The 15645-nt window shown below is 36.5% G+C and overlaps 1 protein-coding gene across 1 annotated transcript in view; it reads left to right on the top strand.

The window, feature by feature from the left end:
• The window catches only part of THSD7A (thrombospondin type 1 domain containing 7A), a 219133-nt gene extending 203706 nt beyond the window's left edge, over positions 1–15427 (top strand). Inside the window, exons 24-29 of the mRNA XM_032238272.1 lie at positions 1934–2107; positions 3307–3402; positions 7152–7234; positions 8469–8676; positions 10194–10281; positions 10749–15427. Of these exons, the coding sequence (XP_032094163.1) occupies positions 1934–2107; positions 3307–3402; positions 7152–7234; positions 8469–8676; positions 10194–10281; positions 10749–10833 (734 nt within the window). The 3' untranslated portion in view covers positions 10834–15427. The remainder of the gene's footprint in view (positions 1–1933; positions 2108–3306; positions 3403–7151; positions 7235–8468; positions 8677–10193; positions 10282–10748) is intronic.
• Positions 15428–15645: the final 218 nt, after the last annotated feature.

Raw genomic sequence — 15645 nt, 5'->3', positions numbered from 1 at the left:
TACCATGGACAATGTTCCTCCAAGCCTTCTTGTCCTCCACTATCCTCTGGAGTCCATTTAAGCTCACGCCTACTGCTTCGGTGACTCCATCCGTCTCATTCTCTGTCGTCCCCTTCTTCTTTTGCCCTCAATCTTTCCCAGCATTAGGCTCTTTTCCAGTGAGTCCTTTCTTCTCATTAGGTGGCCAAAGCATTTGATTATAAACTGTACGTCAGCAAAACTGGGCTTTTCAAAGTTTTCTCTTCCTTTCTTGAAAGAGCTCATTTCGGATCCTTTAAAAGCATGACTAAAATGCTCAGTACTTGAAATGAGACAGGTGGTCTTTTTTCCCCTGAGGATGTCTATGTCCAATTCAACCTCAGAAAAAGAAGTAATAAGAGCTATTGACCTCCTTTTTATCGTCAAGTAAGGGTGTGTGATTCAAAGAGCAAAAATATGATTAATGGCTCTTACACATGTGGCTAGCCTTTCCTTCATATTGAAGCAGCTGTGCTTTGCAGTTGTTGCTCTCTGAGTCAGGTTGTTTTCTTGCAGGCAGTTCATTACCCAAACTGGGTATATTATCATCATTGTGTAGATGATATTACCTAATAATGTAATGAAACATCTACAAAAAACAATCCAGCTCAGAGACCGTGACCCGACAAATGCGCGCATGACAAAAGCGTGTCGACGAAACCGCAGTGAGAAAATCGCGATGTCATAAACACGACCACAATGCGCCGACAAAACCACACCCACAAAAGTGCGATTTAAGTTAAGGTTAGTGTTAGGTTCAGGGTTAGGTTTAGGGTTAGGGTTAGGGTTAGGATTATTAGGTTGTTATTAGTTGTTTGTTGAAGGCGCGCTTTTCTCAGTGCACTGTTGTCAGTGTGCTTCTGCGCTCATTCGTCGGTGCGATTTCGACCTCCCGGTTTTCGCACCGCGGTTTCATTGGTGCACTTTTGTCGAGCGCACATTTGTTGGTGAACCCTCAGAGACTACCAAGAACCCCTTGCTTCCACCTGAAGGACAAATATTTATCACTAGCAGTTATTCTTCAGATACATGCCCATGTGTGCTCCAAATAATATCTTGCCTCTTGAACCTGGGCACATAGTCCTATTGCTTACCAATATTCTGCTGCCAAATCTATTTAGCTCCAATGGCTAAAGAGTTAATTAGACTAGAACCTGGGACACCCAGGCTCAGTTCATCCTCCTTATGGAAGGTCACTGCATGACTTTCAGGCAAATATTTCTGTCGGTTCAGCTTCAGGATTTTGGAAAACTTAGAGTGAGCTATGTTTACATACTCTGACTTGAGCTCTCGTGGAAAAGAATGTGATATCAATTTAATAATCATAATTAGGACCGACTAAGCACCACAGTTTCTATACAAAAACTCACATAACCATGATAGGCTTATGATCTCACTTCCTCTTTAGTCATTAATTATCACGTGACCAAAACCTAAAACTTTACTTCAGCTTTTTTGTTTAATTGATTGCAAGCCAGTTGTAAAGCACATAAATGATAAATATGTGAGCGCAGAAGGCTGAGATTGTTGTATGTTCAACCAATATCTTGGTTACAAAATTCTTTTTCCTCCTACACTATTTTAACTTTGAACCATTACTAAATGAGGCAGTTGGTGAGGATTACCTCTTATTTAGATTATTATTTTATTATTTATTAAATTTATGTGCTTCTCATTGTAAATAATACTGTGTAGAAATATGCTTTTGTAATATGTTAAATCATGCAAACTAAAATATATACAGTTATAAATATACAGTTATATACTTTCATGCTTATACAGAGGTTTGGGAATGAACTTTACTTGAAAAAACAAATTTGGGCAGAATGCTAATTAACAGTAAGAGATCATTACAAACCCTTTTTCTTTGCCAACATGCTAGGTCATTTATATGCTCCCTCCCTTTGCTCTGTAGGTGACTGTTACTTAAAGGAGTGGTCACACTGGAGCATTTGCCAGCTGACCTGCATCAATGGGGAAGATCTTGGTTTTGGAGGAATACAGGTTCGATCACGAGCAGTGATTGTTCAAGATGTAGAAAATCAACACCTTTGTCCAAACCAAGCTTTGGGGACAAGACAATGTAATGGTAAGTACCAGAATCTTTAGCGAAGTATGTGCGATTCTGTTAATAAACTCTAAAAAAATTAGCAGGGGGAATATCTCTCTCCTGTTACAGATACAGAAAACGAATGCACACTTTTTCTCTTTGTGCTGTCTCTCCAGAGGGGAGAGTGTCCAGAATTGAACACTGAAACATGCATTGCTCTATGTGGAAGATCCCCGGTTCCGAGCAAATATCTCAATAACAGGGTTGGGATTCAAATGCAACATTGCTGCCATTTATATGGCAGAGTGAACTTAGTAAGATAGTTCATGTGCTGATAACATCTAGGTTTGACTCAAGTAAGAGCTGCTTCTGAAGATAATTCAAAACAAAATCTGACGGGGAATATTGCTTCGACTGAGCATCGGGAAGGAAGTTGCTGAGCTTTATTAAGCTTTTTTAACCCATCTTTTGGTCCAATTCAAAGTGCTGGTGTTTTTTTCAACTGGCAGGAGCTTTGAGTCAGATACCTGTTGCATTGGAGCAGGCATGAAACACTATCATCTTTGCTACCGGTTCAGAACCAGGAACGTATGTGGCTCTTCTGTGCATGCGCAGAACTTTCTGCACATGCGCAGAACTTTCTGCACATGTGCAGAGATCCTTGGTGGCGTCTGAGTGGGTGGGCAGAGCCTCCCACCGCTGCCACTACTGGTGTGCCTGAACTGGGACAAACGGGCAGAATACCACCTCTGCTTTGGACCATATGAAGATAATCCTCTCAGTTTTAGAAAATCATCAAATGCCAGGATAGAAAAAAGCCCTTTAATGGTGGTATTAGTGTTACAGGATGCTCACTTAAGGAAATGTTTCTTGCTGTTCACTTTGATTTCTATATTGAACAAGTTTTATTTTTCTTAAAATTGTAAACATTTTAAATGGCAATTGATCATATGCTGCCCTTATTTGCGGTATGGCCATTTATTATGGGTATTCATTTTTAATATCTCTACAAAATGTTTTCCTTGAAAACTAAATATGTCTAAAATAAATATACACATGAAGTATGTGATGATTGATTTCTGTAGATTTGATGTGCCATTCCAATTCCTGCCCATAGGGTGATCTTATTAATAAAACTAAAACTAAAACTAAAATAAAAAGCAAAATGGAAGGCAATCGCCAGGCATAACTTTCCAAGCCAAAAGCTAGAATATAATCTTTCCATCTTTTCAATTCAGATGGCCATTGTTATGAATACAATTGGATGGCCAGTGCATGGAAGGGATCATCTCGGACTGTATGGTGCCAGAGATCAGATGGTTTAAATGTTACAGGTAATATTAACGTTACTTTATTTTTTACATTATTGAATAAACTAAATTATTTTTAGAAATTATAGAAGGGGACATACTGTAGGAATTTTCTAGTGTTTATATTAGGGATAGAAAGAATATGACTATTCATATGTTATTGAAAGAGAACTCATATCACACCCTCTCAACACAGCTATAATCCAGCATAAATTAGAGTCTATCAACATATGGAATGGGCATAATTCTTATTCCTAATTTAGATAAAGCAACAAAGTTGAATTAGAAGTGCTGATAGCACTGCTAAATGAATGAACTCCAATGTTATGCTTTATTTTCCAAGAACAGCTTACTTGAACCTGGATGGATTTGCTTTTGAGTAGACATATGCAGAATCTCTTATAATAATTACATCTATTTAGATCTGACTCATTACAATTTTGAATATAAAAACTCCAACATGAACATTTCAGAACTTGCTGTGTAGAGAAACCATACAAAGTCTACATAAAAAATCAGCAAGCAATTGACATTTCTGTATGTGAAGTTTAGCCTTGAATATTAATCAAAAACAATTTTCATAATAGCCTGAAACTCATCATGGATTTCAGTGTCAGTATAAATTTCCAAAAATTAGCAGTATAAATGTCTATGATTAATTAAGAGATTACTCAATTCTTATAGTCTTTTAATCTATGGATAGCTGCCATGAGGCAGTAGGAAGTTATTTAGGAGCCATTAAAGAACTTTTCTATGGAAAGCCTTTAAATTCTTGATAGGAATAGAAGTCTGTCAGAGCTCTTAAGGTCTCTTGATAAATGTTAATGACTACTTATAAAAGCCTATAATAATTAGCTATCATTTCTATAGCACTGAGAATATCTAGTTAATAGGAAAGTCAGTCATAGTCAAATAACTTTTGCTTTAGCTACAAGTTGATACATAACGGTACCATTCATTCAACAGCTTCCCATCTATTTTATTCACTTATTCCTTAACAGTGACTCATGTTAAAAACATTGGGGTTTTGAATGAAGTCTCATGGCCATCATGTTGACCTTTTGACCTTTACCCAAGTGTAAATAAAATAAACTCTTAACATACGCAGTTTTACATATTACTGTTTCAAGAAATAAGTACCTACATACTAATGAAACCACTGAAAAAGCAAGATGTAACTGTGCTAGATTTTGAGTGAAATATCCATTGAAATTTATAATCTGCCTATTCTATTATCTGGCCATTTGGCATTAAGTGAAGTGCTTCTCTGACTATGGGGAAGTTTTTATTTCCTTCCTATTGAAGCCTCTGTCACCATACTTTTTTTTAGAGCGAGAGAATCTATTAATCCTCAGAACCTTCCTTACGGAGCCAGGAAGATAGGATAAAAATCATGAGCCCAATCTGGTGTACAACTGGCAGATAAGATGATTCCTGGTTGAGGGTTTTCATAGCCAAATTGCCAACTGCTCCTTTAGCAGAAGGTGGCTGGTAGTTTAGGAAAATCCTCAAATTGGATATCAGGCCTGAATATTAAAGTCCAATTCCTATTACATCAGATCCTGGACCAGGAGGCTGTCCAGACAGTCATTCAAGCCTTGGTCATCCCATCTATAGACAATATGTTTTGTCTATATCTATAAGCAATACATTTTCATAAGATTGTTCTTAAAGATTACTTAGAAGCTTCAACTTATCCAGAATATATGTGGCAGGACCAATGATGGACATAATCACAGTACACTCAATTAACACCTCCAATTTATGAGTTGCATTTCTTGCCATTAAGTTCTGGGTGCACCTCAAGGTGTTGATTAACATCTATAAAACTCTTAATAGCATTGGCTCTGATTATCTGAGACACACAAAGTTGACATGCTCAAGATAAATCAAAGAGTGTTTATAGGATGAGACTCAGGAAGTTAGTTTTTTCTATCAAAGAGAAACTCTATGGAACAGCAATTCCTTCCAAGATTCATATGAATCCTATCCTGCCCTAATATTGTCCTTAAAAATATGGCATTTATCCAGGACTTTGGGCATGAGTTTTGTTGCCATTTCTGGACATCACTGTTGTTATTGTTATAATATATTGGTTTTTTAAATCTATTTTTATCATGGTACACTGCTGGAGTCTATAACTGAGGAGCCTTATAAATTTGAGAAATGAATAAATAAACATTAGCTAAGCAGAAACTGGGTTGCATTCCTCAAAATTATGTCGAATATTTAATTATGCTAGAATAAAATTATGCTAGAATATTTCCCAACACTATGTACATTGCTTTATAATTAATGTATTAAACAGCTAAATTGTCTTCTAGAAGTAGCCAAATATTTTCACTGGCTTTTAACAGACATGCATAATTTGGCTGGCTATGACATGGTTATACATGTTCATTTGATTGCTCTGAACAATTTCAAAATGTTGATTAAAAGATACATGGTAAGATTATATTTACATTTGTAATTGCTTAGAACACAGTTGTTTTCGTTTGTTGGACTTCCATCACAGTATGATTGTTTCATGTGGCCTTTTGATATCTACATTTTATTTTTGCAGATACCTTAATTCACAATGAAATGGGTGAGGAAGCAGTTTCTTCCTGTAGTTCCTCAGATGGCTGACATATTTTAAGAAAGGCAATTGCAGGCATGTGCAACTGATGCCCGAACGTACACACATTTTATCATGTCAGCTAGCAACATTGATTTGGCAATCAGTGTCACTCGTTTGGTTAACATACAGTTGCCTAATTGCACTTAACTGCATCTACCGCTGTTCAGATTTCTACATTGTTTTTCACCATTGTGGGGGATGGGCATGGTTATTTTACGGTAATTGGTGCTGCAGTCAACATTTATTTATTCAATTTATATTATCTCTCTTTACTCGCTGAAGCCCAATAGATTGCCAGAGTGAATATAAGGTACATAACTTGGCTTTGTTATTACAGAGACAAAAGTTGAGAACTAGGCATCTCCAAAGGCTGGCAACGTGAATTCTAGCTCAGAATAATGGTGAAAACCTATGTATGATTTAATAAATCCAAGTAACCATGCTGAATTAATAACCTCCATCCACCGAGAATCTAGACTAAAACCCAAAGAAAGCTCGTGCCTTGGGAACTGATAACTTATTTTCCTCATTACAATTGGAGATGCAGCATTTTCCTCTCACAGTTATATATGTTTTGGGTTGCTAGTGATATACAGATGTGCCCAGGAGGGACAAAATATTTCATTTCCATCATCTAAGAACTTTTTTGGGAGTACAGGTATGGGAGCTGGGCCATTAATTTAACAGCATAAAATTGCAAAGGAGGTGAATTTATAGTCTTAAATATCACTTACTTCATTCTTTTGGTGAGGCCTGTTCATTTGCTCAGTGTATTGACATGTGAAATTTAAAGGAGAGCTGTATCTTGTATCAAGTTATCACCTTTATGATGCTCACATCATGTGAATAATTAGGGCTCCTCCCATGAGGAATACAAAGAAGAAAACCATTAATTCCCACCACATTTTCACACCTCAAGATGGTTACTTATTTGAGCTAGAAATAGGAAGATGATATCTAGCATATTAATATTCCCAAAGAGATGTTAAGTGAAACAAATTCAGTAGTTTTGCTATACTTTTTCTCAATAGCATGCACAAGAACTGAGAACATCTCTTCCATTATGGATTGCTGGGTTTTTTTTCCTAGATAAAGCAGGTATTTCCCGGTTAGTAAATGATTGTGCCAAAATGCCATTTGTTTTGTTCTGCAGGAGGTTGCTTAATGATGCACCAACCAGATGTGGACAGGTCATGTAAGCCAGCATGCAGCCAGTCCCATTCTTACTGTAGTGAGGTATGTGCTACTACAGGTCAGGTTTTTTACATAGGGCCACAGGGTCATTAGTCGTGCATCATATTAGAACAGTAGAAAACCCCACAATGTTTAATTGGAAACCCTGTTGCAAGCACCACCTTAAAGACTGGTGGAAGATATTTTTACCCTCTTAGCCATTATTTTGCATCTTTTACAGACCTCCATTCTTATGCTTCCTATTGTTTAGTGAGAGTTCCGAGCATTACCACTGAGGAAATGTCTCTTTAGTCTCATTTCACAAGAAGAAGGGCGGGCAAATAAAAGAGAGTTAAATTGGCCACACCATTCTTGAAGAAAGATGGTTACATACATTGTTTTAAGTCTCTCTGACACTCTAAACTCAAGTTGAGCTATTAGTCAAAATGAAAAATCCACTTTAGTTAGGAAAGGCTGTAAGCAGAGAGCAAAGCTGAATTATCGGAAACTGAATTACAGTATACAAGTTCTTGGGCTTGATCTGCACCCTTGTATATCTGTCCTAGAAGGCAGTTTTACCAATCTTGATATTACATTTCCCAAATCTAGCAGGGAAAGGGGTAGCATCTTGGCTAGCCAACCTGTCATTTTCAATCAGTAGATTTTTGGGATTATAGAAATTGCGAGCAATGGGTTGGGGGGGGGGGCAATGAACAACCCTTCAATCTACTGTACCTTGGACCAGCTCTGGCTGCCCCAAGCTCAGCTGAGATATTCAGCCCTTGCTGGTCCTTCATAGCAGCAGGTCTTCATTCTTGACTGGGGCATTTCCAAGGTGCTTACTACTTGTATAAGACTCAGGCTTTGACATACACTATAACAAAACATAAAGTTCTGCATTTTTTACTTCCCGGTAGAAAAATCTTATACACAAAAATATGATCAAAACGATGCACAACATTTATAGGCTGCAATGGGTAAAACAAATAGCATTATATTAAAGAACTGGGTGAAGGCTATTCAATATTGTATCTCTTTTAATTGCATGCACATACACAACTATACTGTAATGCACGGCTTACATTGCAGTTCTTGTTTCTTGATTCAAAATGGCTGGGAACTACACTGACTTATTGTTGTTTTATGGATAAGAAACTCCAGAAACATTAACCAAAAAAGTTCACAATCATGTGCTTCTCTGGGGTCATGGATTGCTCGTCTACGTTGTGCTATTTTCTGTGGCTTTTGAAGTGCTATGATTTTTGCTACAGTGTGTAAAATGTTTGTTCCTCTGCAGACCAGAATGTGTGCTTGTGAAGAAGGATATACAGAAGTAATGTCTTCTAATGGCACACTTGAGCAGTGCACTCTCATCCCGGTGGTAGTTATCCCCACAGTGGATCATAAAGAAGATGTGAAAACTAGTCGTGCTGTAAACCCCACCCAGACACCTATCACCACACCAGGACGAGGAAGAACTTGGTTCCTCCAACCTTTTGCCCCAGGTGAAATTTCACATGGATAGTTAGTGATATTAGGTCATATAAATTGAAAGAAGTAAAAAAAAATGTAGACATTTATAGTATTATATGATACTTTTAGAAGGTAGAGAGATCAGTGATTCTTGGGCATACTACTTCATGCCATTCCAGTTATTAATAGTATACAAAGGAGTTCCAATTATTTTCAGTCTCTTCTGTACTCTTGTTATACTATAGAAGCTTTTTGGTTTATTGATACTTCCATTCAGTGTGTGAAAAATGATTTTGCACAAAACCATTGCATCAAATAAATATCCATGGCATTATCTTAGACAAGGTTTAATCATCACAAAATTATCTCTTGCACAAATAGTTGCTCTAGCATATTGTTGGCGAATGTTTTTGGCCCCAAGTGCCGAAATGGGAGCGGGTGCATGTGCATGACTGCGAAGGAGCTCTGGAAACCAGAAGAGCAGCATGCTGGGAGCTGAGCTTCTGGTGTGCATATGCATGCCAGTCACTTGGTCTTCTGGTTTCTGGCATGCATGCACATGCAAAGCCTAGCTAGCTGGCACACACATGTATGCTGGGATCCAGAAGAGCAATGGGCAATGCCTGGCATGCCCAGAGAGATTGCTCTGTGTGCCACATCTGGCACGCATGCTATAAGTTTGCCATCACAGGCCTAGAATGTAATCCTATATATAGGAATTACATAGGAATAAGTTTAGCTTGAACAGAAGAGAACAGCGGAATTGGAAGGGGCCTTGGAAGTTTTCTAGTCCAACTCCCTGCTCCAGTAGGAAGCGCAAAGCTATTTCAGACAAATGGTTGTCCAACCTCTTCTTAAAAACCTCTAGTGTTGGAGCACCCACAACTTCTAGAGGCAAGTCGTTCCACTGATTGTTTTAACTTTCAGGAAGTTTCTCCTTTGTGGTAGGTTGCTTCTCTCCTTGATTAGTTTTCCTTCATTGTTTCTTGTCCTGCCTTCAGGTGCTTGTCTTAGCTCTGAATAAAGGTTTTGTGACCAAGAAAGGAGGAGGGAGAAGAATTAAGTAACATTATATAAAGCATCTACTAATTCATAGTCATCGAACAGTTTTAATGACCAACAGAAAAACAACCACATTTAACATTTTTACTGGTATTCTTGGGGAAAAAGTAAAAACATAACTATTCCCTTTGTAATGTCTTTGTCTGAAGTTATATAAATTTGATCAATAATATACAAAAGAATCAAACCATTAAGAGATCTTACAAGTTTCCAAAAACATGAATTCTAGGCACATTAATGGATACTACATCTGATACAAGACAAACACATTCCTCAAATTGGTGCTTGAATATAGATTTTATTCTTCATTCTTCATACCATCTTTCTATTGAGATGCTTCAAGAAAAGATATAATCTCACTTACTAGCCAAGCAAACTTTGTGTAACATCAAAAATGCATCATTTGTTGATAACACTCTGTACTTTCTAAAAATATCTGATCGGCACTAATATCTGATTACTAACGACTAACATACATTTATTTTAGATGGGAAGCTGAAGACCTGGGTTTATGGTGTAGCTGCCGGTGCATTTGTTTTGCTCATCTTTGTAATATCTATGGTCTATCTAGCCTGGTGAGTTTTATCATTTATTATACTTTTTCCTCCTGGTAACTTTTTCCAGCCATTTTGTTGTCAGTACAATGGAAATGGGCTGCTATCTTTTGACTTCCCAGTCTGATTTACATTCCTACTATCCTGTCTGAATTTTTCTTCTTGGGTGGGAGTATATATAGAGGTGAGTTTGCCAAATAGTTTGATCAGGTGATTGTCCGGAGCTACTGGGTGGTAACCTAATTATTTATTTGGTTGTGACACGTCAATACATTTGTAATTACAGTTCTTTTGCTGTTTCTTTTCTTCAGAATCTTGTAGATAAAAGCTTACATATCTGACCCAAACCAATTTAAACCAAATTATTAAAAGTGAAACTGCTTATAAATCTGTGTTGCCTTCTCATCCTGAATGAAACGAATAGCAAACGCATCTGTCTATTAACTTAATCTGTTAGATTGATGACTGTTTACTTTTGCTTATTGCAGTAAAAAGCCAAAGAAACCACAGAGGAGACAGAATAACCGTCTGAAACCTTTAACCCTGGCTTATGATGGAGATGCGGACATGTAAAATAATTGCTTCCCATTCTTTAAACTTTTGAAACAGTAGTATTGAAAAACAGCATGCACATTGTGGACATTACCAAACAGATGTTACACAAGACAAAGGAAAAAAAAGATAAGATGGATGGCTATGGATGTTCTAAGGAGGAATCTTTGTCCGTGACCACCAATTGGTACAGCAAATTCCAGTGGCCATTTTCAGTTGTAAGCACATCAGCTGAGCATCTTTATGCAGCATTCTTTGAAACATACAAACTATAAAACCACTTGCATATTATATTGAGATTTGGGAGTGTTGATACCAGAACAATCTGCTGCATTAATCTAACTTTACTCAGTAAGCATGGGAAGATCATACCAGGTTGTCTATAATGCTTTATATCCAACATATATATAGTCAGTTGCATCATAGGTTAAAAAAAATCTCTCAAATGATATACTGGTTAAAACACAACAACTTAGTGTTTAGCATCTTGTAAACTTTAATTGATGATAACAAACCATTGAACAAGTTTTGGCATTTTTGGACGACATGAGGCAGATTTCTGAACTAGCTTTTCAAAGGGGTAAAGACTTGCAAAAGTTTTGTCTTGTTACCAGTCCCAGGTACTAATGCACTACTACCACACACATTTATCAAGGAGTTAAGAATCTTCAGGTTCAAAATTTTATACAAGTTGTCTGGACATTTAATATCTATGTGTAATACTTTTTACTTTCTCTAACTCTCAAATTGTTGCCTGGAACTTTTTTGCTACAGATAAGGCAATTATTATTTTTTTTGCACTATATTAGTGCCGCATGATATGCACTTATTAATGAGTATTGCCATAGAAACTGTCTCTTTTCAGTAAGGGTGATGGTGAAAATCCTGCATCAGACAGACATTTGTCAGTAAATTTTTGATTCCTAATAAAAGTAAAGATCGGTTTCCAAAATGTTACTGGATAAACCAGCTAACACAATTACTGTTTATATACCAGTCTTATAAAAGCAGCTGTTTTTTAGTCAAAATCCTGACAGTGATGTAAGTGTCTACTTTCAGACTCTGACCAACTTCTACAGTTAGTAGATTTTTAAGTTGATTTCTTATTTCTTTGAAGGTTGTAAATGACTAGATTTTTATATTGCTAACTTTATAAAAAAGAAAAAAAGAAAAAAGTGGTTGTGCACTAATCTTGGGAAAATACTTAACTAAACAGTGTCCCAATATGTTCAATGGAAGGAATATGAATTTACTACTTATTTTTCTCCTGCTAATGGAAAGTATTTCATGGATGAAGGATTGATAGTCCCGTTCTTCCTATTTGGGATAATCTGATATCTTGAGTTTGTTTGATTTTTTTTTTATTTTTTATTTTTTTGGTGGGAACTTTTTTTTCAGGACAATGGCTAATATAGATTATTTTTAAATATATATTCTGATTCATCATTGTCAGATACCTAATCCAAGATGGAAAATGTAATGCGTTGATGGAACTTTCTCACTTGAAATGCCTCTAGTTATTTTAAGAGATAGAAATGATATTTTCAGCATTCTTTTGAATTGAACTATCATGGTACATAACAAACTACAAGCTTTTCCTCCAATGTGCAACTTTTAATGTAAACATTCTGGTAATAGCTGCTCCATTTCTTTTATCTGCTCCCATCCTGAGGTTTGTATTAAAACATGGATCCAATTCTATTGCTATTCAGAGCCATTTAACATTTCCCAAAAAATAATGCCTTTCAAACAATGTTCGTTTAAGCTCCTCTGTATATATCTCTAGTTATGAACAGATAAATAAGCAATATAGCTCATCAACTTTATCAAACTCCTGTTACACATGATATTATTAGTTCTGACATCTCAGGTCTTTGTCAATAAGCTAAATCTTCTTAATATGTGCATTATGCCTGGAGCATTATGTAGTGATTAATTAAATCAGGCAATGTGTTGCCTATAGCTCCCTCTTCAGACCCTTGCCAGGCTTCCTAACTCAGCAGGCTTTTTAAAAACACTTTTTTTTTTTTTTAAAGTACAGCGGAAACTGGTCCCTGAATTGTGAAGCACCTGTGGTGGCATATCAAAATCTGCAGGATGATAGATGTGGTTTTGTGATTAAAGCCCTATTCTTTTATAAGTAATATTTGACTTATACTCATTCATTTAACAACAGTTTGAAATTACAATGGCCTCTGAAAAAGTGAGTTATGACCTGTCCTCTAATTTAGACAGACACACCACTCCTGTGGTTATATGATCACAATTTGGCCATTCGTCAGCCAGCTCACCTATACCATAGTTGTGGTGTTTTGTGGTCACTTGACGGCCTTCCCACATTGACAGCATTCCTATCCAGCTTCCAAAAAATTGAGAAATCCAAATTCACTTAAACAACTGTATGGTTCACCTAATAACCATGTTAAATTCACTTAACTACCTTGGTGATTCGCTTAACTATGGTGGAAATAGTTGTAAAATCTGGTCCAGTCAAGTGTCGACTTGTTTAATGGCTGCATTGCTTAGCAACTGATATTCCAGTTCAGTTGTGGCCATAAGTAAAAGACTTTGGTTGTGCACTGCACACAACATGATGTGAGGTCATCTCCAAAGCAGCAGCTCTTAGCCTTATAGATTGCAACAGGCTCAACATCTGTAATGTTAATGATCTTGAAGATTGGGGGGGAGGGGACCCACAACCAGGCAACAATTGGATATAAGGCATCTGAGCCTGTAAGAAGGAATGTGGATGTGGCAAACATCTCAGAAGGAGCCCTCTCTAGTTCCATGGGCTGCAAAGGGCAAGGAGACAGAGAAATGTACTTTCAGACTTGCAAACTTGATGCCATTCTTGCAAGGTTGTCCAGAGATGGAGCACACCCAATGAACTAATTGGGCTTCATTGTAAGTTACATTGTAACAGCATCTTGTAAGTCCCAAGGTCATTCCCACATGCTTTTATCACACTTCAAGGAGGGCTGTTTTACATTTGCATGCCTGGTGAGCCCTCCTTTACTCAACTATAAGATAAAGTATGAAACAGTATTCTTAACTCATCAGTGAAAGTAAATTCTCCAGACTTGTGTAATTATTGTATAGGGGGAGGCTTTCCATTCTCCATGAAGACGTATACAAACTATACTGTATCTAAGGTGAAGCAGAATATTTTGGTCTCCAGAAATTTTTGGGTTTGGGGTATGCTTTGCATCACACTCTAATCTACTCTGACATTCCTTTTTTCAGTCCAGCATCTGGGAAAAACATCACTGGTAATGGAGGTAAGACTATAGACATTACTTACGGTCTCTGGGGCGAACACAATTGGTAAAAATTAGGCACCTACTGTATAACCCCTGCAAAGCCTTCCTCTGCGATATATATCTTGGGTATGGGATGGTTTAGCTCAGTCTTCATCTTGATTCACATTCTGTTCACTGGGAATTCTGCCACACAATCTAGCCATAATGTTTTCAATGTTGATACAGGTTCAGAAATTGTCTACCCTAATACTGTTGAAGGTATTTAAAAAGGTGCCCTCATATGAGGTGAATCTGCAGTTATCAGCATGAAGGAGGAACGTTCTAAGCATCCTTGAGCAACAGCTGTTAGGAAAATAAATAAACCATTCAACCAGTTTACTCACATTATATCTCTCAAAGATATTAATCCAAATAGAACCACCAAACTTGATTATATTCAACATGGTAATATTAACATGGTCATTTGGAAACAAGTCAAATGTGTTCAGTAGAATTTAGTCTCAAGTAAGGAGTGCAGCCCAGAAAGGTAAGATGTGCAAAATGCTTAGAGTTTTCTTTTAATGTAAAGAAAGACAATTATTTAAATTGTCAGAAACAGCCTGGATTGTGTTAAATTTAGCAAACAAAAAGTAGTATTGAATCTCTGATTGCAAATATCTTATCTGTATAAGATGAAGTTGTTTTTAAAATCTGTTTCTACAAATCCAGTGCCTAAATCAGCCACAGCAGTAAATTGTTAACTTGTAAAAAATAACATTTTCAGTGATTCTATATCTTTAATCCATCCTGGAAATACTGAGTGTGCATTTTCTTAATTCTGTTGTTTGTAACTTCAGTTTATAAATGGTAGTTTTAAAATATGATTACATTTGCTAGTTCTTCCAACATTTTCAGTTTTAAAACTCCACAGTGTGACATATGTTTTGAGTATTTTTCCCCAAATGTAATGCTGTAAAATGATTAATTTTAAATCATGTAAACAACATTGTAAAAGAAAGCTTTGGAAAGAAAAGAAATACCTTTTAACGTTTTGTAAATTTTGCTTGCCCAAAGTAAAAAGAAAATTCTTTTGCATAATGTTCAATGCAATCCTGAGTGCTTACTAAGAAATTAACCCTGTTGCATTCAGTAGGGTTTATATTGACCTAAGTATGCACAGGACTGCACCCACAATTTACTTGAATTTTCTGCTCTCTTTTCCTTAGATTATGAACATGATGACTGGGGAAATGTTTACTTTTTGTTAATTTGTAAGCATTTTCATTTTTTAATTATGATTTTTTCTTTTTTAATGAACAAAACATTTATATGCAGCTGCAAATGTGTGTATATTGTCACCAAACTTTATTCAGTTAATGTGGAACATGTGAAAATGTAAACGTACTTACATTTTCAAATGGGATATTTGTACATAACTGAGATGATGCAAACAATAAATATTAACACAAAATGGACAAGTGACTTAATTGCTTTGTTGTGTTGCTGCCTTGGAGTAAGTAGGTGCTGTATGCCACTAATAGTCTTAAGGTCCAGAAATTCATTATCATTCTTCTCATTTAAACTAAAAGCCTTT

This window comes from Thamnophis elegans, chromosome Z, assembly GCF_009769535.1.
Source record: "Thamnophis elegans isolate rThaEle1 chromosome Z, rThaEle1.pri, whole genome shotgun sequence".
Classification (NCBI taxonomy): domain Eukaryota; kingdom Metazoa; phylum Chordata; class Lepidosauria; order Squamata; family Colubridae; genus Thamnophis; species Thamnophis elegans.
This window is presented reverse-complemented; position numbering and strand designations above follow the sequence as displayed.